We start from the raw sequence: 24,144 nt of genomic DNA, 5'->3' as shown, positions 1-24,144 counted from the left end.
GAACCATGGGACTAGAAATAGTTCATAGGAGAAAGTAAAGAGAATAGACCTCAGTTAAGTTCATACCACACAGATGGTAGCTTCGCCCCATTGGCTCCTCAGTGGACATCAGTGTTTCTGATCACACCTCCCCCCCCCCCCAATCAATAGGTAACTTGTTAGGTGAAAAATCTTCTTTAAGATCTATTAAATTACATGAGTGAGACCCTCCTTAAAAAAAAACTGAGTCCTAGGCATATGCCTAGATTGTCTATACCCTAATTCTGTCCTCAACATTAATCTTAAAATATCCCTTTATTTTGAACTGTATTCATTTTATAGCACTGACTAGTTGAAAATACATTTTTTGTTGTTTTATAAATGCTTTTAAAATGCTGTTTTGTGGTCAAGCCCATGTTGCTAGAGTTAGTGTGTTTTTTCTTTCCTTGTTTGTTTTGGGGAAAAAAAGGTGTTAGAGGCTTGTTTAATTTGAATACTGTGAGAGAATGCGTTTGATTGCATTCTTTTGCTCTCACCTCAAGGTTCAGTAGGATTAAGTAGACTGCTCAGTGTTCAGCTCGTACATTCCTGCTATCTGTTTTTATTGTTTAATTACAAATCTAATGGAAATCTGGTAAATTAAAGTTAGTATGTTGATTGGTTCATTAATAGTTCTCATTTAATCATTAAAGGAACACTAAGAAAAGCAAAATAGCACTATTCTTTTTTTCTTTAAATGAAAAATATAGCTAAATCAGTGCTTTAAAAATAACTGGTTTTCTCAGTGAATTTGTGATGTTAATGCAATCAAGAATTCAATCAGTTGTGGTTTTTTTATATAAATAGATTGATATATAGCTAAAGAGCTAGGCTTGATTTCTTTTAAAACTCTTGTCTTTTTCCTCTAATCTATATATTATTTTCTATTTAGGTTCATTGGTGGTCCTTATTTTGCATATAATACCACGTCTCACTTTTTCCCTCTATCCTGCCCTCTATACTTACTTTCTAAGATTGGGGGGGAAAGCCGACAGTCGCCTGGGAGCAGATATTTTGGTGTGGAGTATCTTTGAAGGCATTTAACATTTAAGGAGTCCCAATAAAGAGGTTTCAAAAATAGTGAAAGAAAGCCATGAGTGCTTAAGAGGGAAGCAGAATAAAGATGTCAAGTTATCCCTGTCATCTTCTCAGCAGCCTGTTGATACAAGAAAAAAAACACAATTTGAAGTGTCTGTATACAAATGCTAGAAGTCTAAATAATTAAAGTAGGAGAGTTAGAGTAAATAGCACTAAATGATGAGGTAGATATAATAGGCATCTCAAAGACCTGGTGGAAGGAGGACTATCAATGGGACGCTGTGTTACCTTGATACAAATTACTGTATTTTTCGCTCCATAAGACACACCTGACCATAAGATGCACCCTAGATTTAGAGGTGGAAAACAAGAAAAAAACATTCTTACACAAATTCTCCCTGCCAGGCTCTGGCCTCCAAACACACATTCCTTGCCAGGCTCTGCACCCTGTCCCCATTCCCTGCCAGGCTCTGTACCTTGTCCCCCCCTCTGGTGGTCTAGTGGTAGGCCGGGACAGGGCACAGGGCAGGCAGGGGCGCCCCCCCACACCTTTTTTTTTACTTTTTTAAATCCCGGAAGATGTGTCAAGATTGAAGACTGTGAGGCATTCACAGTGCCTACAGGAGGCCTCCCTTACAGTTACCTTGCAGAAGCAGGAGTCTTGGGCCATTTGTTGTCCATACACTGGCTTCAGACAAACTGGTAAGGAAGGAGTCCCCCGGAGCCTTTTAACATTGGTCGCAGTTGCCAACATCCTTCTCAGTCAACTGCAGCATCGAAGGGCTGCCCTCCCCCGATGGTACCTAGCATGGGCCCTGAATGGAAGGGGCCGTTAGAGAAGAGTGCAGGTCAGGGATTTGTTAGCCTCCGGAGCTGCTGGTTTTCACAGTACTTTGGCTGTGTTTGATGACTTCTTTTTCTGTCAGTCAGCTGCGGCGGCAAAGGGTTACCCTCCCCCGGCAGTACCTAGCATGGGCCCTGAGGGGGAGGAGGTATAGAGGATATGAGCGGTCTCGGCGCGCATGTAGCACTTATAGAGCGAAGCGAAGTGCAGCTGGAATCAAGCTGCCGTCCAAAGAGTCTTCACGGTGTCAGCCATCAGGAGCGAGCTCTCTGCGCTCCTGCCTGGGCTGCACTGCTTTCTGAATGGCTGCCATCATTATCTAGTTATCTAGTTTCACTGCTTGCATGGCCAGTGGGCCATCATATATTTTTTTTTTGCATTTGACGCCTCTGATTGGATGGTGCATGAATGGTGTCTGGGTTCTTCTTTGCCTGGTTGTGGTAGTTCGGATAAGGCAGTTGTTCATATAAGCTGGGCTTTCTCCATTCATGGCTTTAAATAGTAGACAGTAAAATTTTAATAGTATTCTTGCTTGTATTGGGAGCCAGTGTGAGTCGAGGTATGCGGCAGTGATATGGTCGTATTTCTTCAGTGAATAGATTACCGTATTTTCGCGGATATAACGCGCACCTGTGTAAAACGCGCACAGGGGTATAGCGCGCAGAAATCACGATGATATGTACCAAAACTTTTCTATACCGCGCTCAGGCATATAACGCGCATGATGCCCGACGCTCCTTTCGCCCGCCCTGACTTTCCGTGCGCTGTCCCGACTCTCCGTTCACCCCCCCTGACTTCCGTGCACTGTCCCCCCTTGAAGTCCTGTCCCCCCTTGAAGGTCTGTCCCCATCCTGAAAGCCTGATGCCCCCCCCCGACGTCCGATACATCCCCCCCCCCGGCAGGACCACTCGCACCCTCACCCCGAAGGACCGCCGACTCCCCAACAATATCGGGCCAGGAGGGAGCCCAAACCCTCCTGGCCACGGCGACCCCCTAACCCCACCCCGCACTACATTACGGGCAGGAGGGATCCCAGGCCCTCCTGCCCTCAACGCAAACCCCCCCCCCCCCCCCAACGACCGCCCCCCCCCCAAGAACCTCCGCCCGTCCCCCAGCCGACCCGCGACCCCCCTGGCCGACCCCCACGACCCCCCCACCCCCCTTCCCCGTACCTTTGGAAGTTGGCCGGACAGACGGGAGCCAAACCCGCCTGTCCGGCAGGCAGCCAACGAAGGAATGAGGCCGGATTGGCCCATCCGTCCTAAAGCTCCGCCTACTGGTGGGGCCTAAGGCGCGTGGGCCAATCAGAATAGGCCCTGGAGCCTTAGGTCCCACCTGGGGGCGCGGCCTGAGGCACATGGGCCAAACCCGACCATGTGTCTCAGGCCGCGCCCCCAGGTGGGACCTAAGGCTCCAGGGCCTATTCTGATTGGCCCACGCGCCTTAGGCCCCACCAGTAGGCGGAGCTTTAGGACGGATGGGCCAATCCGGCCTCATTCCTTCGTTGGCTGCCTGCCGGACAGGCGGGTTTGGCTCCCGTCTGTCCGGCCAACTTCCAAAGGTACGGGGAAGGGGGGTGGGGGTCGGCCAGGGGGGTCGCGGGTCGGCTGGGGGGGCGGTCGGAGGTTCTTGGGGGGGGGCAGTCGTTGGAGGGAGGGGGGTTTGCGTCGAGGGCAGGAGGGCCTGGGATCCCTCCTGCCCATAATGTAGTGCGGGGTGGGGGTAGGGGGTCGCCGTGGCCAGGAGGGTTTGGGCTCCCTCCTGGCCCGATATTGTCGGGAAGTCGGCGGTCCTTCGGGGGGGGGGGATGTATCGGACGTCGGGGAGTCGGCCGGGCAAGAGGGCTTGGGCTCCCTCTTGCTCCGATCGTGGATGCGGGTGCGGGTGGGAGCGCGTGCGAGCGGTCGTTCGGGGTGGGGGTGCGAGCGGTCCTGCTGGGGGGGGTGAATCGGGCGTCGGGCGGGGTGGGAACTATGTTTAAAAACTTTTCTATACCGCGCTCAGGCATATAACGCGCGAGGGGTATGCGCGGTAGGTAAAATCGCGTATAACGCGCGCGTTATATCCGCGAAAATACGGTAGTCTCAGGGCTGTGTTTTGTACTGTTTGTAGTTGTTTTAACATGACTGTGGGGCAGGGGAGATAGAGGATGTTGCAGTAGTCTAGAAGTCCTAGGACTAAGGATTGGACCATGAGCTGGAATTGTTTTCTGTTGAAGAATTTTCAGATTTGCCTTAAGTTTTGCATGAAGGAGGATGGTGATGTCGTCTGCATAGTTATAAGAAATTAAGCCTAATTTGTCTAGGCAGGTACTGAGGGATGCAATGTAGAGCAGTGGCGTACCTAGGGTATGTGGCACCCGGGGCCCATAATTTTTTGACACCCCCCCCATGTAAAAAAATATTTTTTGTAATAACCATGAAACTGAATAAATGGTCATAATAGAAACAGGCAGTGAAAATTTTATTTTATTAAACCTCATATATGTAACCATTATTCCAAACATACCATAACATAACATAAATTATGTCTGAATTGTCATGACATCAGAAGTACATATGGAGTAGTTGCAGGAGATGCTTGGGACAGTTCTGATTGTGTTAGTTCGGTTTTATGTGTTTTTTGAATAGAAGGGTTTTTATTTCTTTTTTGAAGGTTTTGTAGTTTGTGGTCGAGGTCAATAGGTTGTAGAGTTGGGGGTCGAGTTTTTTTCTTTTGACGTTTTTGGCTGGAGGGTGTGTGAATGGTGCGTGAGTTCTCCTATGTCTGGTTGAGGTGGATTGAATTATTTAACTGAAGAAATTAGTTACCCCCCCATTCCACACACATTAATTCTCTTCCATTTTTGTTCCCATTATAATAAACACTGATAAGTTCTCAGAAAAAAAATACATTAAAATAAGAAGTGAAAACAAAGGCCCCTACAGATGATAACATAACATAAGAAAAGCCTAACTGGGTCAGACCAATGGTCCATCATGCCCAGTAACTCATGGTAGCCATTCTCATGGAAGCCAATCCAGGTCACTAGTACCTGGTCAAAACCCAAAGAGTAGCAATATTCCATGCTACCGATCCAGGGCAAGCAGATGTTTCCCCCATGTCTTAATAACAGACTATGGACTTTTCCTCCAGGAATTTGTCCAAACCTTTCTTAAAACCAGCTACGCTATCTGCTTTTACCATAACTTCTGGCCACTTCATTTTTAAGCTGAGATCTTTTCTTCCAAACAGAGACTTTGCTAGATGTCAAATACAGCACAAGGTAACTTCACACAGACTTAGCTGTGCAGGAAATGTGAATCTTCTCATACACCCACCATATAGTGCAAAAATGTGCAAAGGTCTGGTTTTTTTCTTTCGATCACTGCATAGACTAATGCCACACAAGCAGTGCTGTTACAAATATATTCTGTAGGTCAGTGCTAAGGTTAATAAAGTTTCCTTCCTTGGACCAGAAGGAGATGCTGACAAACCACTGGAAGAGATCACAAAACAACTACCCAGGAACAACACCCAAAGACCCACTCAGTGTGTGAACCAGTTGAGTGGAGTGGAATAACTGGGGGGTGGAAATGGGCCCGGAGTTTACTCAGCAGAATTTCCCAGATCACCTCTTCCTCTCAACACATTGACACGCTGCCACCACCACCACTAGGAACACCTCACCGGGTAGGCCAGCAATGCTATAAACTTTATAAAACACATTATTATATTTTCTTATAAAGCACATATTTTAACTGAACTCTCTGACATTTTCAGCCTTTCCATTCACAAAAATAGAAGGAAGAAAAGTTCCCATTTCCTGCTGTCTCATGTCCCCGGCCTATACAATATTTTCCTTCTGCAGAGTGCAGACCCTTCAAAAATCTGACCAAATCCTCATTTCACTTGCATTATAAAGTACTGAGGATGCCATCTCTCCCCAATCCCAGGTCCTAAAGTCTAAGACAGTAGCACAAACTAGTGCTGCCAGATTCAGGAAAAAAAATTTAGATTCGATTCAGCCTATTGAATTGGTTTATCGATTTGATTTTCCTGCCCAATTGGGTGTTTTTTCAAACATTCTGGTGGGTTTATTTTATAGCTTTTTCACCCCCCTTTGGCTTCTCCTAACCACACTGGAGCTGTGGTGTAAATAAAATAAAGAAACAAAAAGGACTTTTACTCTCTCTGTTAAATCCTAGCTCACGTTTGCGGTCTAACACCAGCTCTGGCAGGATACACATTTCAAATCTGACATATTGTAATCACAAAACAGAAAATAAAATTAGTGTTTCTACCTTTTTGTTGTCTGGTTATTTTTCAAATCTTGTTGGTCCAAGGCTCTGGTTGTCTTCTGATAACTTGCTTGCCAGGGTCTCCTTCTTTCTTCTTTCTCCGTGCTAACCATCCATCTGCCATTTCTGTCCTCCCCTTCCATTTCCCTTCTCTCCCCGGATGTCTGGCATCTTTCCTTTTTTTGTCTCCCTCCACAGATCCACCTTTTCTTAACTACCCTTTCTCCCTCCTTCCCCACCACCCCAGGGTCCACCATCTCTCCCTTTCTTTTCCCAACTACCCTCCTAACCAGTATCTCTATCCCCCCCTCCACACCATCCCTTGTGTCCAACTTCTCTCCCTTTCTGTTCCTTCCCTCCCTAAAACCCATGTCCATCATCTCTCTCTCTCTCCTCTATTTTTAGACCCATTATTTCTTCCCACCCAAAGTCCGGCATATGCACGTCTCTTTGAACCCCTCCCCCTTCCCTCCGTGTACTTCTACACCAGAGCCCCCCCCTCCCCTGAAGGCCTGTCCTCCCCTTAAATGTCTGCATCCCACCCCTGAAGGCCTGCCCCCCCCTTGAAGGCCTGTCCCCCCTGAAGGCCTGTCCCCTCCTGAAGGCCTGCACCCCCCCAAAGGCCTGCATCCCCCCGAAGGCCTGTCCCCCCTTGAAGGCCTGCCCCCCTGAAGGCCTGTCCCCCCCTTGAAGGGCTGCACCCCCCCGAAGGCCTGCACCCCTCTCGAAGGCCTGCCCCCCCCTTGAAGGCCTGCCCCCCTTGAAGGCCTGTCTCCCCCCCTTGAAGGCCTGCACCCCCACGAAGGCCTGTCCCCCCTGAAGGCCTGCACCCCCTCGAAGGCCTGCACCCCCCCGAAGGCCTGCATCCCCCCCCGAAGGCCTGTCCCCCCCTCGAAGGCCTGCCTGCCTGTTCCCCTTGAAGGCCTGTCCCCCCCTTGAAGGCCTGCACCCCCCCCAAAGGTCTGTCTCCCCCCCCTCAACAAGGTCTGCCTGCCCGCCCCACCCTGAAGGCCTGCTGCCCCTCCCCCACTACCTCAAAGGACCGCTCGGCCCCACCACCACCACCACCACGAAGCACTGCGCATTCCCCTGGCCTCCATGCTTCATTTCCCTGGGGAAACAGCCTGCAGTAAGATCACGCGATGCCAGCGATCTTTGCTTGCTTTGGCTGTTTCCTCCGCCGCGGTCCCACCCCTCCTCTGGCGTCAGAGGAGGGGCGGGACCGTGACGGAGGAAACAGCTGAAGCAGGCAAAGATCGCTAGCATCGCGATCTTGCTGCAGGCTGTTTCCAAACGCGACACCCGGCGCAGGGGGATGGAACCGGACGGGACCGTGAGCACCCCCTCAGGGCTTGGCACCCGGGGCGGACTGCCCCCCACGCCCCCCCCCTTGGTACGCCACTGATGTAGAGATTGAAGAGTGTTGGAGATAAAGGTGACCCTTGCGGTACGCCGCAGGGGTTAGACCATGGTTCTGATTTAGGCTATATAGGTTAGGTGGGTATTTTTAGACTAATGCTTAGGGAGAATATTGGTGTCTGCACCTGTACAGTATATGCATACAAATGTTTGTGCATATTATTATCTGTAAGTCTTGGATTGTAGGAATCCTTGAAACCATGTGTGCACCTTTCTTGTGATTCCTATAGTTTTTAGTTTTTGTAGTAGAATGTCATGGTCTACCAGGTCAAATCTGCAGTGAGATCTAGTTGTATAACCAGCATTTTTTTGCCTGTGCTGAGGTTTTGTCTAGCTGTGTCCAGGAGGGAACCTATTAGTGTCTCTGTGCTGTAGTTGGTTCCAAAACCAGAGTGTGTAAGATGGAGTAAGTTGTGGTTTTCTAGGTAGTTGGTGAGGTGTTTGGCTACAAAGCCTTCCATTAGCTTGACATATAATGGTATTGAGGCTATAGATCTATTGCTACTTTTGAGTCTTTTATGATCGGGGTTATAATGATTTTGCTGAGGTCTTGTGGGAAAAGGCCATCTGTGAGCAGGGATTGTTTCCATTGTATGAGGAGAGTGCGAAATTTTGGGCTCGAGGCTTAGAAGATCCTAAATAAACAATATTGCAATAATCCAGTATAGATAAAACTAATGCCTGCACCAATAATCTAAAGAATAAAGGATCAAAATATTTTTTTATAGTCTTTATCAGACACAATGTCAACTTGAAGACTTATTTGAGGCAGCAGGTGAGAGGAGTTATAAAGAGAATACACATTCAATATTATAAAGAATATGGGCTCCTTTTACAAAGCTGCATTAGGGCCTTAACACGCAGAATAGAGCGCGCTAAATTGCCGAGCGCACTAGCCACTACCGCCTCCTTTTAAGCAGGCAGTAATTTTTCAGCTAGCGTGCGCTTATCCGGTGCGTGCGCTAAAAACACTAGTGCACCTTTGTAAAAGGAGCCCTATAAGTGGAGGTTCTTTGAAGACCCATGAAACCAAATTGAGGCCTTTGCTCCATTTTTTGTTTATTGTTTAAATGTTTTTTTAGAACTTGTCGCTCACACGAAAAAAACATTTGCACACACATGGACACTGCTTAGAGCAGGGGTTCCCAAACTGGGGTGCAAGATGGAATTTCAGGGGATACAACAAAGAGTGGTTTGTCCCTTAGTGACGAGTCATGAGTCGTCACTCAGCCAGCTGCAAGTGTGCCTTGAGCAGTGGTAGTAGGTGGTTGTGATAATACTTTTTTGTGTGTGTGGGGGTGAATATTAATCAAACATTTCCTAGGGGAGTGAAGTATAGAAAAGGTTGGGAGCTACTGCCTTAGAGGGAGCATTGCATATAGGTGTCAGCACTTATGCCAGCCGTTTTCTATTAAGCTATTACCCCCCCCCCCCTTGTATCAAGCTGTGCTAGTGGTTTTTAGTGTGGGCTGGCAAAGTAAGTGCTCGGACACTCATAAGAATTCTATGAGCATCAGAGCATTTACTGCATCAGCTTGCATTAAAAACCTTTAGTGTAGCTTGATAAAAGGAGCCCTAAATGTAAGTGGGACCCTTACTTATATCTCATCCATTATCTACCCCTCTCTACATCTCCCCTCCCCCCTGGCTATATAGGTTAGGTGGGTATTTTTAGACTAATGCTTAGGGAGAATATTGGTGTCTGCACCTGTACAATATATGTATACAAATGTTTGTGCATATTATTCTAAACAGCTTCATACATATAATGTGTGTGTAATTGTGAGCTGTTGGGTTTTAATTCTAAGGAAAACCAAATGCACTTTTTGAATTTATTTTTTATATCCACTACAAATTGTCTAGAACTTTTTCTTTTAAATCACAGTACACAATACATACTATAAATGTTTTTAAGCATGATATCCAAGTTCTTTGAATTTTATACTCTTGTATCCTGTACTAGTCACTTCTATTCTCTTTCCATCTTATTCTTTATGAATGAGTAAAGAAAATTGAATGTCCCAGAAGCCTTAAAGACCGAAAGGGGGGCAGAGTGTATTAAAGTTAGACAGATTACTTGATTAATAATTCAGTTTTGGGTCACAAAACACTTTGGGTGATACTCAAGATCATCTGCAACTCTAGAAAACATTATTTGTGGAAATGGTGTGTTTATTTGGTCTGAAATCTCAAAGGTGAGCTCAACGTAATGAAAATTTAATCTGCTTGTCCAAAATGTATTTCCGCTTCTACCAAATTTACCCAGGTCCACTCAGCTCAAAATGTCACCCCACTTGACAGCTGACAGATGGGTTATATAGCATTATCATGGGAGAGGAAAGGATAGCTCTGAGTTAGAAGATTAAAAGGTTCCTTTTTGACCTTTCTGTGACAAACTCTAAAGGCCTTAAGAACTAGGCCTAAGCTTATTTCTGCTTTTTCCAGAGGTATTTATCTTCTGTCATCAGTAATGCTGTGAAAACTAGGCATGTAATCCAGCATTTAAATGAACAAGCAGTACAATATTTCCTGTCTCCCTGTGGAATATTTTGAAGCTCCAGTTCTTCGCTGTCACCCGTTAACTCACGCTGTATGCTTATACATAGTCCTTGAACACAATCTGTCCCTTGTGTTTCATTACAGATGTTGGCTTCGTCTTGACACCTACTTTATTTGGAGTTTTATAGGACCGGCGACCTTGATTATCATGGTAAGAACTCCTAATTAACTACATTCAGTCTCTCAGGGCAAAAAAATAAAACTTCCCTTGCACCCTTACTTTATAACTTCAATTTGCATAGATTAATTTGGGAAAGACGTGTGCTTAATTGACCCCACCTAACACTAGCAATTAGGCATTCATTATAGAAGGCTTTTTGCATTCTAAAATACTAGCTCCAATGCTACGGGGAAAGGAAATCACGGCAGGGGGAATTTGTAGTTTATTTGATAAACTAATCTGGCAGATGTATATTGTGTTAGACATTTGAAAGCCTCATGTCTTCATTTGGAAGTTTTGTTTTTCTTAGATTGACAGTATTTTTAATGTTGCAGCATCTATAACCCCCGCTAAATATTGCTGGCTTTCCTTTTGTGTTCGATATAATTAGAATGTTAAACTGTTTGTGTTAAACTATAAAAGAAAATGGTATTCAACTGCCATGAGATACATTTAAAACTGATATCAAACAGTTTGGCTTGTCACATGGACATTCCAAATATCACAGTATCATAAGATAACGCTACATGATTTTCCAATAAGCAATTTATTTGATCCCAGATTGAATTCCAAAAGGCTAAGATATGGGGACAATAATACAAAAGATGATCCAAAGTCCCTACATCCAGATTACAATGCCAGCATCTATTAGACAAGGAACTATTTAATTTTTCTAATCTAACTGGGGTCCCAAAAACTCTATGCAACTAAAGAAACCACGTTTGCCTCATAGACGCTGACATTGTACATCTTATTCTCCAAGACCAAATTTGTGGCCATTGAGATGCTGAAATCTGATGCTTAATCTCAATGCTGCAAATATCCCTAAGACCATTTTTAGGCTTTTTTTTTTCACTAAATCTAACTAAATTTTTTTCAATGTTGGAGGAGGCCTGAGCTCCATAGAAATTAAAGGGTATTTGTGTGTGTTGTTGGAATGTTGGGGTTGGAGAGGTAATAGTGATAGAAAGGCTAGCAATCAAAGCAAATTTCTGCTGTGCTGTTTGTTAGGAGAAAACAGTCTATCTGATATTTACTGTAGTATTACAAGTCTGTGTCTAGAGGTCATGGCAGCTGCTGAGGTATAAGAGTGAGTAGGTTTTGCTCCTGTCCCCTTCACCCCAATGGACTATTATGGATTTCAAGTAGACCTGAGGGAGGCCTGTCCTGAGTGGGAGATGGAGGTGGAGATTGGAAAGGAGAGGTCTTGATTTGGAGGGTTGGAAAGGGGGCTTTGGACTTCATGGCGGTGGGGGAGGTGGGGAGATGGGGGAGAGATCAAATGGACATGTAACTAGTTTTGTTTTGTGAGTCTTGGCCATTATTCAGTGCTGGGGCCCAGACAGCTACCCAGGTGAATTTAGGGCAGCTTTGAAGCTGTACTAAATTCACCCAATTAGCTGTGTGGATACTGGCACTGAATACTGCAAAAAGACTGTCCTAACTTTGCAGTAGGGTTAACCAGTCATCAATCTGAATATTAGCTGGTGCCCGGTTAACCTGTTTGAAACAGTGGCCAACCCAGGTCCCAAGCAACTAGCTGGATTCCAAGTAACAAAACATATTTTATGCTGCTTATCCTATGGACTTCCCTTTTAGGAATTTATCCAAACCTTTTTTAAACCCGGCTAAGCTAACTGGTTTAACCATATTCTCCGGCAATGAATTCCAGAGTTTAAGTACATATTGTGTGAAGAAATATCTTCTCCAGTTTGTTTTAAATGTACTACTTAATAGCTGCATTGCATACCCCTTAGTTCTAGTATTTTGGGAAGAGTAAACAAGCAATACACTTCTACCATTTCCGCTCCACTCAGTATTTTATAGACCTCTATCATATCACCCCTGAGTCGTCTCTTCTTCAAGCTGAAGAGCCTTAGCCACTTTATCCTTTCATCATAGGGAAGTTGTCCATTCCTTTTATCATTTTTGGTGCCCTTCTCTGTACCTTTTCTAATTCCACTATATCTTTTTTGAGATACAGCGACCAGAATTGCACACAGTTCTTGAGGTGTGACCTTACCATAGAGCAGGGGTTTCCAAAGTCCCTCCTCGAGGGCCGAATCCAGTCGGGTTTTTGGGATTTCCCCAATGAATATGCATGAGATCTATGTGCATGTACTGCTTTCAATGAATATTCATTGGGGAAATCCCGAAAACCCAACTGGATTCGGCCCTCGAGGAGGGACTTTGGAGACCCCTGCCATAGAGTGATGCAAGGGCATTATAACATTTTCATCTTTGTTTTCCATTCCTTTCCTGATGATAATTCCTAACATTCTGCTTTCTTAGCTGCCACCGCCGCACATTGAGCTGAGTGTTTTACAATATACTCAACAATGACACCTAGATCCTTTTCCTGGGCAGTGACTCCTAACATAGAACCTTGCATCTTGTAGCTATAGTTTGGGATCCTTTTTCCCATGTGCATCTCTTTGCATTTGCTCACAATAAACATCATCTGCCATTTTAATTCCCAGTCTCACAAGGTCCTCTTGCAATTTTTCACAATCCTCTTGTTATTTAACAACTTTGTGTCATCAGCAAATTAAATTATCTCACTCGTTATTCCCATTTCTAGGTCACTGGATATGTTAAAAAGCAGTAGTCCCAGCAAAGACCCCTGGGGAACCCTGCTATTTATCCTTCTCCATTCAGAATAGACCATTTAAGCCTACTTTGTGCTTTCTGTATTTTAACCAGTTCTTAATCCATAATAAGATATTACCTCCTATCCCATGACTTTCTAATTTCCTCAGAAGTCTCATGAGGTACTTTACCAAATGCCTTTTAAAAATCCAAATACAAAATTTCTACCAGTTCACCTTTATTCACGTGTTAATTTACCCCTTCAAAGACATACAGTACATTTGAGGCAAGATTTCCCTTGAATAAATCCATGCTGGCTTTCTCTCATTAATCCATGCTTATGTATATGTTCTTTTATTTTGTTCTTTATAAAAGTCTCTACCAATTTGCCCAACACTGACGTCAGACTCGCCACTCTATAATTTCCCCAATCACCTCTGGAACCCTTTTTAAAAATCGGCGTCACATTGGCCATCCTCCAGTCTTCTGGTACTATGTTGGAATTTAAAGAAATATTACAAATTACTAACAATAGCTCTGCAGACCTTTCCAATCCTCCTGCCTCCTGCCCCCCCCCCCCACCCTGAAAAAAATATAAGAAGGCCTGAGCCTCAACACCCGCTTAGACTCCCCTGGGCCTACATTTGCTAGTCCCTGTTGGTTTAGAGGGATGTGGGTACCCATTCCTGCCCAGCATGGCCTGCCATTGAAAACGGCTGTCCTGACTTCTAACAGCAACCTAATGGTACTTAAATATAACTTCAACCTTTGATAAACAGACTGACAGGAAGGCAGCTCAAGTGGTATGGGCAAGCTAAAGCAACCGAAGAGAAGCAGAGTACAATAAACAGTGGCATTAACAACCTAATAAACAGATGCTACAAGAGAAAAATATTTTCCTTCTTTTTTGGGGGGTGAGGGGGGATGGAGGTGGGGTTGGGGGAGGTGGACAAAATACTAAGGTGGAAATGAGAGAATGGCAGTACCAGCTCCAACACACTGGACAGGACCAGCTAAAATAGAAAGGCACTAGAAACCCTATGGAAGAGCATTGGCATTGAGGCAATAGTGCAGGTTGGGAAGTAGCAGGGCCTGGAGCAGGCAGGGGCATAGGCAATAGAAGCAGAGGAGAATAGAGAGTCAGGGAGTTTTTCTTTCTTTTCCTTTTTATTTGTTACTTTAAGTTACTTATATAAAACCATAGCGTGGCTTTTAGCACCAGCTGCGGTGGTAACAGCTCCGATGCTCATAGGCATTCCTATGAGTGTTGGAGCTGTTGCCGCTGTGTGGCCAGCGCCAAAAAACGTGCTACGGTTTTGTAAAAGGAGGGGAGGAGGGATAGAGTAAAGGCATCTGTACCTAAATTTAGGTACAGGCATTTGCACCACATTTTTGTGCAAATGGATGCGCTCAAATTTAGTTGCAGTTCCCAGGATTAAGTTTAGTTTTGTAACCCACACTCAACTTTAAATATGGCTTAGAGCTGTGGTCTCAACTCAAACCCTTTGCAGGGCCACATTTTGGATTTGTAGGTACTTGGAGGGCCTCAGAAAAAAATAGTTAATGTCTTATTAAATAAATGACAACTTTGCATGAGGTAGGTACCTACAAATCCAAAATGTGGATTATCTGAAATCTGAATTTATCAGAAGCAATTAAGGAAAGATTTATAAACTATAACAGTTTATAAATCTTTCCTTAATTGCTTCTGATAATTTCAGCTATACACAGCTACAAGCAGTGCAACATGCAGAAAGTGAAAAACTATCAAAGTATCAACTTCAAGAGACAAGATTTTGGACCAACTATTTTGAGGCCCTTGGTATTATAAAGAATGATTGTTTATGGAAAACTTGGTTCCATTTTTCTGCTGAGTTGCTAACATAAGCTGTGGAATTTGGTAGAACTGAAGCAAGGATAGGGTTATTTAGTTGCTTGTCATAAAGTTTCAACCGGCTTGGTGAAATGACTCATGAATCTTCCTTCTCTCCTACCCCTTACACATTCAAAAATGACACTGCTGCATCTGTACCATAGACCACAATGTTGATAAAAATGAATGGTATGAATGAGGATTTGGCTTCTTCAGATCCAGGTGATTTGGTTCATTTAAAAGCATATGAACAGAAGGAGCCAGATTCCATAAATAGTGTCTAACTTGGCAAATGCCTAGAAAAGCGGCGCTTAACCACATTTTAATCAAAGTTTGGGGCTCTTTGAACAATCGCGCTTAGAGGCGCCTAAATCAGCTTAGGCACCAGTAAGCATCACACTCGTAGCCATCAGTGTATTAAGCCAGTGCTTTTCTTGGTTTAAAATACCAGTACCTAAGTCAATCTATGCCCAAACCCCACCCCAAATCCACCCCCTCACCACACCTACTTTCCAGTAAGAGCTTTGGTGTAGACATGTACATCCAAGTTGTAGGCGCCTACTGAGTTAGGCACGTAAGCCCGGATTATCTAAATGGTGCCATTGTCAGCGGCTGCCGATTGCATGTCAATCATGGAACAGTGCCATTTAGAGAATCGCGCCTCCGGCCAAGGTAGGCGCCAGAAATGTGGGCCAAGGTTTTCAAGGCCTACATTTCTGGTGCTTGCCTTTGACATGAATCACACCTCCAGAGGTGCCTTCCGGTGCCTAATGCCACTTCTGGCATTAGCCACGCTTACAGTGGCATTAGACACTGGTAGGCACCTCCAGAGGCACAATTTCAGTGCTTTGTTTAGGTGCTGATAGGCGCCTTGAAATTTTATTTAAGTAGCATTTGAAATGGATTTTCCCTCAGCGTAGGCACTGGTAGAGTGCCTACTGGTGCCTAAGTTAAGGTACACAAATAATCCTGTGTTCTAAATGTTCTCATATTATACCATGTAAGAAGGTAACTGAACAAAATGCTTGTTAAAAAGTTACAATCATAAGCATTTTGTTTGGTTACCCTCTTATACATATGTGGTGATTGGGCAGTAAGTTCTTCAACAGGGACAACTCCCTAAGAGAGCTCCGTGTTTCTGAGCATATGTGAGATGACCATTATATAATTGATATTACATGGTACAATATGAAAACATTTAGAACACAGGACTATTTGTGTACCTTGCTTTGATTTCATTTGCTCAATTTCAATTATTTATCTCTGCACTATATATATATTGCCTAAGTTAAGGTGCCATTTATTAAATTTTCCCCCTACTGGCTAATTATTTTTAAACTGACTTTTAATGGGGCTTTCAATTATTAGCAGCAGTTAAGCCAATTAAATAAATTTAGGTTAGGCGACTAGATCAGAAGGCCCCCTTATCTAGGTGCTTAATTTTAGGCATCTTTTAGAGAATTAAGATCAAAATACCCTAATTCATCTCATTTTACTATCCTCTATAATAAAACCCTAAGCGCGCATGCGCACGTACGATGCCATGATACCTGCCACCGTGATGTGTGCTTCCGTGCCGCACATGCGCAGTGCCTGCCTTCTGCCCCAATCTCCAATGCTGGCTGACTTCCTGCGCTGCTGCTGCCCAGGACGCCTCTTCTCACCTCCAGACCAGCAAACACAGCAGCCTTGGTTTCATCTTGCAGCCGCGGAGCATTTGCTAGGCCGGTCCACTTCAATAAAGCGAGGTGGGCCGGCCTAGCAAAAGCCCCGAGGCTGCCCGGGCTAGCGGATGCTGGACAGGGGGAGCAGGGAAAGGAGAAGGGGTACTATTGGATAGGGGGAACAGGGAAGGGGTGCTGCTGGACAGGGGAGGAGGTAAAATGAAGGGAGAAGGGCTGCTGCTGGACAGGGGGAGCAGTGAAGGGGTGCTGCTGGACAGGAGGGAGTTAAAATGAAGGGAGAAGGGCTGCTGCTGGACAGGGGGGAGCAGTGAAGGGGTGCTCCTGGACAGGGGGAGGTAAAACGAAGGGAGAAGGGCTGCTGCTGGACAGGGGGAGCAGGGAAGGGGTGCTGCTGGATGGGGGGAGGTAAAATGAAGGGAGAAGGCCTACTGCTGGACAGGGGGAACAGGTAAGAGGCGCTGCTGGACAGGGGGGGAGGTAAAACGAAGGGAGAAGGGCTGCTGCTGGACAGGGGGAGCTGTGAAGGGGTGCTGATGGACAGGGTGGAGGTAAAAGGAAGGGAGAAGGCCTAATGCTGGACAGGGGGAACAGGGAAGAGGTGGTGGTGGGCAGCAGAGGAAAGAGAGAGACAGAAAGAAAGAAAGAAAGAAAGAAAGAAAGATAGACAGCGGCCAAGGAGAGAAAGAGAAAGAAAGGCAGACACACACATCTATTCTAGCACCCGTTAATGTAATGGGCTTAAAGACTAGTTACTTATAAAATATCTGCACATCCTTAACTGACACACAGAAATGGATGGGGAAAGACTTTGTTGTTACTAGACCAGTTAAAACCTCTTCAGTCTAAACTTTGGAAACAAATATTGTTTTCCTAACAAGTGCACAAATGTGACTTTCATGAGTCTCATGTCATTGCTTCAAAATTCAAAATATTTCAGAGAACTCCAGAAATACAATGATCTCATTTCAGTGCACAGATTGGAGATGTTTGTCATCGTACACAAGACAATTCAATCAGCACATTCATCCTTCTTGTCCAGATGATCCTGTTTAAATTTGCTGGTGCAATGCTGAATATAACGTGTCGCTCGGGGCTAAGAAAAATAAGAAAATACAATAAGAATTGCAATTCGATTGCTTTTCAAGCATGCACTTGTTTGCACACATTGCGTCAGTCTTTCATACTATATTTGCAGAAATTTGATTGAAGAAATACATTACTTTTGATTGTATTGTAACTATTTCCAACTGCTGAGCTGGACTTTAGATAAAGGTGGTCCCCATTTGTGAGCTATAATCTATTTTTTTTTTCATACAGCAGGTCCATAAATACTTACATTTTTGAAAGTCCACAAACAAGTCTGGCTTCCATAATACCTATATTACATAATAGAAACATGATGGCAGATAAAGGCCAAATGGCCCATCTAGTCTGCCCATTCACATTAACCATTATCTCTTCCTCTCTCTAAGAAATCCTATGTGCCATTCATCCTGTTTGTGATGCTTCAGAAATAGTGTTGGATATCCCAAAATTGGACTAAAATGCTGAATATAGGGGCTCTTTTACTAAATATTAGTGCATATTATCTGCATTTATTTGATATAAAATGGGTCCTTCTGGCAACCCTTCGTACATCGTCTAGCTTTGGATCCTTCAAGAAAAAGCTCAAGACTATTCTTTTCCTTCATGCTTACGGGGTCTTCATGAGTGTACCAAATGTCTAACCATCTCAGTTCAATGTTTTTGTTAATTATCACAAACTGTTCATTGTCTAATGTTTCATTTAAGCCGTGGTAGAAGTTTCTACTGTGGCCCAGAACACTAAATGCATCGATGCTCATAGGAATTCTATGAGCGTCAGAGCAGCATTGGAGCTTTTAGCGCTCTGGGCCACAGTAGATTTTTTTTTTTTGCCATAATCTCATATGGCAAAATCCATGCTCCTTTGATTTTTCACTTTCATCTGTTTGCAGGGTTTTCTCTTTAGATTGTTTTTTTTTGTGTGTGTGTTTGATTTTGCTTTCCGTGGATATTTTATAAAGGCAGCATAAGTGCCTAAGTGATTTTTTTTCTAAAATTGGCATGCAAAATATCCCCAGTGGTGCAAAAATTCTCATTTTTTCACTTTATTTTTCACATTGATTTAGCATCACTCTGCACACAGAGGAGATATCATGATGTATGGTGCAAACTCATTTAGGCTTCATTATTTATTTAAAAAATATATGATTTGTCTGCCTGCGGGGTTTACTGCTAAGTTTGATCTGGTGCAGTCCCCCAGTACTGAGGTCTTCGTCTTCCCTTCTAATATTATACAGCTTCAGAGAATCTTGTGTAACATTTCCCCTCTTCTCACTTTCCTATATACATACATATACATTTTACCAAATTTTCTGTTGGATTACAATAATTTGTGTTTGGTAATTTTAGGTTTTGTTTTTTAGCAAAAATTCTCACACACACATTTACTCCTGCTTTGAAGAAGTAGTTCAGTCAATTCTTCTTTTTCATACGTTCACAGTGTGTGATTTCACCTATTCGCAGTTGCATCAATTGCAACCGGTATTCCCTATTCCACACCGCTGGGTTTGCATATTTGCGGACTGGCGCTTATAAAAACTGCTTTTTTGTTGTCACTTTCGCCTCACGGTCAGGCTTTGCTTTCAGATATGGCCCCCAAACATTCAGAGAATAAATTACAGAGCCTTCAAATGCTGTTCCATGCAAGAACCTAACCCTATTACCCCAACAGGACCCACTGTTCACTTTCTGTGGATTTCAGGCACAATGTGTTCTTCTGGAACCTAACCTCTATTTTTCTAGAGAGTCAACATTTTGTTATTTGTGTTTTTGCGGTTCATGAATATTTAAGAGAACCGTACTGCCACCAATAACAAGAATGGACTGTAAATATTTGTATATGCTGTTTGCATCTACCCATACATTTTATAGAATAGGCATGTACATCACAACTGCATTCTGCTCCGTGCAAGCCATATGCCCAGAATCACCTGCATGTAGCACTTAGTATGATCCATCTTGTCGGCATGTAAACTTACTCGGAGGTACTTGGCTGAGCAGGTTTATAAGAGCCCTTTTTAACTGTAAAACAAGCTTTATACACTGCAAATGCTTTCTAAAATTATCCCTCAAACTCTCCAAGACTCTTGACATAGCATTTGCAGTCTGTGACTCGTGTAACTCTTCTATCTGCTGCAAGCCTTCTGCCATGCCTTTGTAATATTATTTAGGATCAATTGTTTATATTTTTCCTTCAGATTTGTGAAATTTTAGCCACTTGCCATATCCTTAGTACTTTGGGGCTGAAAATTGAAGGGGAGTTAAAACATAGGAGAAGCAATTTTATAAATAGATGTCTAGTTAACGTGCCGCTTCAGGCATCTATGTGAAGTCTATTTTACAAAGACAAGTACAGTAGTTGCCTGTTTGTATTTATAAAATCCAAGTGTAAATGGCAGACACCAGTCTTAGAGCAGGTGTAAATATCCTTGCCGATATTCTTTAAGTATGCATGTATATTGTAGTATTTTATGATCTACTGTATTGGCTAACAAGCTGATATCGAGTAATAATTGGCTGCTAACAACCAATGTTAATTGTCACCACTTAGGATTTGTCCATCTGAATGCACACTGTTCTAGAACATTTGGCACTTAAATCCCATAGCATGCAACCCAAAAGCAGATGTGGCCATGGAAGGGGCCTAGGTGCGTCAGGGGTGTCCCAGAAAGTTGTGCACATTGTTGCAGCATAATGGGTGAGTGCATCTAACTTGGGTGCCAGCATTTACAGCAGATTTCAACAAGTGTAAGTCTGGCACCCAAAATTAAGGTGTGGGAATTGGCGGTAAGCCCGATTCTATAAAAGGTGTGCAGCCTTTATAAAATTGTGCTTTGTGCCGATCTTTTCTGATGTCCGTGTTTGAGTGACATAAATAGAATTCAGCCCTAAATGGTAAGAAACCTAGAAGTATAAAATGGGCTTTTTAGAATTTAGCGCATGCTAATTCCATTAGCAAATATGAAGCTTTAGTAAAAGGGACCCTAAAATACCCCAAGTGAGCATGTACTTTACTGCTTAATGTATGTGCCCCCTTATAAAATGACCCTCAAGATATATAAAAGAGAACTCAAAAGGATTAAAAAAAAAAAAAATCACAGTGTAATATAAATATGTGTAAGTTGATATTGGGACCAGTGTCCCATTTATGTTGTTATAGCGCAGCTGTGTGAAACACAGTTGTGTCTGAGATCCTGCCAGCTGGCCTGTCCTGACTTTGAATATGGAAGAATTGATTTTGATTTTGTCTCTATGATGAAACTGCTGTGAGAGCTAATTTCCCAGAGCAACTCATCTATTATGAAGAATAGAGCTACTGTTTTCCACTCCATTTCCACCATGTAACTTTAGCTTTTATATTTCAGCTTAATGTAATCTTTCTTGGGATTGCTCTGTATAAAATGTTTCATCATACGGCCATACTGAAACCTGAATCTGGCTGTCTCGACAATATCAAGTAAGTGATTCCCTCCCCCCCCCACCGTCTTACTACTATTTGATCTAAATACAATTTCCTACACTGCATAGAAAAATAGTTTGGACAGCATTAAATTTATCTTCTATTGTCTTAAGCATCGACTAGAGGGATTCTTTATTATAAACACCAGATGGTCAAGATGGCCTTCTAAAAGGATATGTCATCACATATAATCACTTACTGTACCTGTTTGTTGTGAGGAAATTATTTTCTTTTTTCACGTTAGTTGACATTTTTGCATCTGTGGTGGTGGATAAGAAGAAGAATTTTAACTTTCTAGAAAACAGCGAAAGCCAAGGTTATGTGTAAGAGACAGAGTTACTGAGTTTTAATGTACATTACTATTGATAATTCAAAATTTGTTTCTATTCTACACATACTGTATAGTATATCTCTTCATCTGAAATTGTCTTTATTTTCTTTGGTTGTGGGGAAATATTTAATTCTGTAAGATGCTGCATAGATTTTGGCTGCAAATTGCATACATAAATACTGGTGTTCTAGTCATTTACATGTATATGTGAGCGCATATATGCATAAATTACAACACTGCTAGCGTGTTAAGGGGAAAAGGAAATGTTAACTGCCTCTGCAAAATAACTGTGTGAACCCAACCAATTTTGTTTCTCAGCTTTATCCTATAGACCAGTGTTCTTCAACCTTTTTTACACTATGAACCGGCAGAAATAAAAGAATTATTTTGTGGACCGGCATCAGTCCGCAGACCGGCGGTTGAAGAACACTGGGCTAAGTCGTGGGCCAGACCCTGCCCAATCTCCACCCCAGACCCTGCCCCCATAGTCCTAATTGTAACACTATTTTTTCCATTCATTTTTCATATATACACACAATATAATCTTATTAACAACGCATCGATCGCACCGCGGACCGGAAGTTGAAGAACATAGTTTTGGGCCTGATGCACATGCTGGCCCTGTGGACCGGCAGGAAATTTCTATGGACCGGTGGTTGAAGAACACTGCTATAGAACATCCTTTGAAACACCAGAGTTTTAGGGCTCCTTTTACAAAGGCGCGCTAGCGGTTTAACTTGCATAATAGCACGCGCTAAACCGACAGCCGCACTAGCCACTACCGCCTCCTCTTCAACAGGCGGTAGTCTTTCGGCCAGCGCGGGGGTTAGCGCGTGATTAAAAGTCACATGCGCGGCTCTGTAAAAGGAGCCCTTAGTGAACCAGCACCCTTGGTAGCTGCAAACCAAAGAATAGAGGGGTCTCCCCTGCACGGAGCCAGAGTAAGGGTATGGGCACTCTAGGTTATCCTTTAGCCTTACACTATCCAATTAACTTTCACTCTTCTAACCTGCAGCCCCTTTCCTCATGATTTTGATAATTATACTCAATAATCATGATCATCATACAAGAATCCTATAAAAATATAGATGGGGTAGACATGCATTTAGTGATTTAGAAAGCTGCTATTTGCATGAGGACCAACCAGCAACCAATACAGAGAGAGAGAAAAAGGCCACTGTTTGGAGGTATAGCCTGATCCTAACAGTTTCCCTGGGGTAAGAAACTATAAGTAGTCTTTGACAGGGACATCCGGCTAACTCTCCCTGATCCGGCTGGAGCCCTGTCCGGCCGAGTAGTTTGGTGTGTGTGACTTTAATTATGCGGCCTAAGATTCAGTGCCTCCCATGCAAACTGCTGGACCTGGGTTTACTTAGATAGATTTCATAAACACCACACAGTCTTTAAAGGTGAAAAATAAAGGTTTCAGCTTTTATTTTCAGGTTTGACTTAAAGCCACTTATTTTTAACTGGTCAGGAATACAATTCACTAGTCAGGATTACAGTTCATTTCCCCTCCACGAGGTTAGCAATAGCAGAGCTCAAAAACAAAACTCTCAACAGAGTATTGCAGCTCATTCCAAAACAATAATTCATAACCCATGAATCAAAACAGTCCTTTTCTTCCTGGGAGCAGGAGAGCTTTGCCTGTGGCACAGAAAAAAAAAACCACCTCCAAAGGCAAAAATCATTTTCCTGCTCTCCCCCAGCAGGGAAAAGAAAACCAAATTTTAATGCTGGCTTAACCCAGAATGCTAGGCCCTTGCTATTCCAAGCAGCATCGGGCCTGGATGCCACTTGCCTGGACTGGGTAGGCTGAATCCCAATTCTTTCAAAAAAAAAAAAAAAAACGTCCGCCCAGTAATTATGCAGGGTGTTTTTTGCACACTACAGCCACTTACTTCCCTGTTCTTCCTCAGGCAAAGTAAATTGGGCAAAATAGCCTTCTTATTACTTCTGGACCTCTCTCTCTTAAACACAGTCTCAAACATTAGAGAGGAAAAAAAAAACATTAAAAAAAAAATCCCCAAGTTTCTCTTAATGTCCCCAAACGCATAAAGCTGCTGGCTTTGCTTTCCACAGTTCAGCTGAGCACGTTTCAAACAGCCACACTCGTGTGCCAAAGCTCAGGTTTCAGTACAGGGAAAAAAAAACCCACAGTCAGCAAGCTTTAAAATTCTGACCTGCTTTACAAGCTGTGCTGCAGTCCATGAGAATCTCAGAGAGGGTGAGATGCAGAAGGCCTTGAGCATGCACAGATGCTCAAGGCCCAGCTGCAGCCCAGCAGAAAACCGGCGGCAGGCACTTTCTAACACCGGTAACGCACGGGTAAGGGCAGGGCCGGTCATTGGGGGGAGGAGGCGATCGCGAAGAGAGGGAGCAGCGCCGGTGGCCTTGGGGGGAGCAATACTGCCGGTTCCCGGGGTCAGGTGGGGGCTTGCAAATTGAGTCAAAGCTCGGTTTGCGAGTTACAGTTTGCTCAAGTGTTTTGCTCATCTTGCAAAACACTCGCAAACCGCGTTACTCACAAACCGAAGTTTGACTGTATATGGATTTAGAACCGAGACATCATTAGTTACCAGAGTGTTTGGGCCTGGTTAGAAGCCAGCCCCATGAAGAATATTAACTGCAACTATAGTGTGAGTGAAGTAACAAAGCTGACGACAACCCTTTTTTGGGTATATAAAATAGTTTTAACTTTTTACCTGCAACCTGCGTTTATATGTGCCACCTTTCTATGAGGCCCTGCAGCCAGCCACTATCCACACTGCCACAAACATGATAGAATATGTCATTGGCATATC

The 24,144-nt window shown here is 43.7% G+C and overlaps 1 protein-coding gene across 24 annotated transcripts in view; it reads left to right on the top strand.

The window, feature by feature from the left end:
• Window positions 1-24,144, top strand: part of ADGRL3 (adhesion G protein-coupled receptor L3) — a 1,804,713-nt gene that overhangs the window by 1,661,900 nt on the left and 118,669 nt on the right. For all 24 annotated transcript variants that reach the window (XM_033915103.1, XM_033915068.1, XM_033915049.1 and 21 more), the window contains 2 exons: window positions 10,244-10,310; window positions 20,915-21,006. In XM_033915103.1, coding sequence (XP_033770994.1) covers window positions 10,244-10,310; window positions 20,915-21,006 — 159 coding nt within the window. The remainder of the gene's footprint in view (window positions 1-10,243; window positions 10,311-20,914; window positions 21,007-24,144) is intronic.

This window comes from Geotrypetes seraphini, chromosome 1 (genome assembly GCF_902459505.1).
Source record: "Geotrypetes seraphini chromosome 1, aGeoSer1.1, whole genome shotgun sequence".
In the NCBI taxonomy this organism is placed as follows: Eukaryota; Metazoa; Chordata; class Amphibia; order Gymnophiona; family Dermophiidae; genus Geotrypetes; species Geotrypetes seraphini.
Note: the sequence above shows the minus strand (reverse complement) of the source record. Positions and strands in the feature narration are given on the sequence as shown.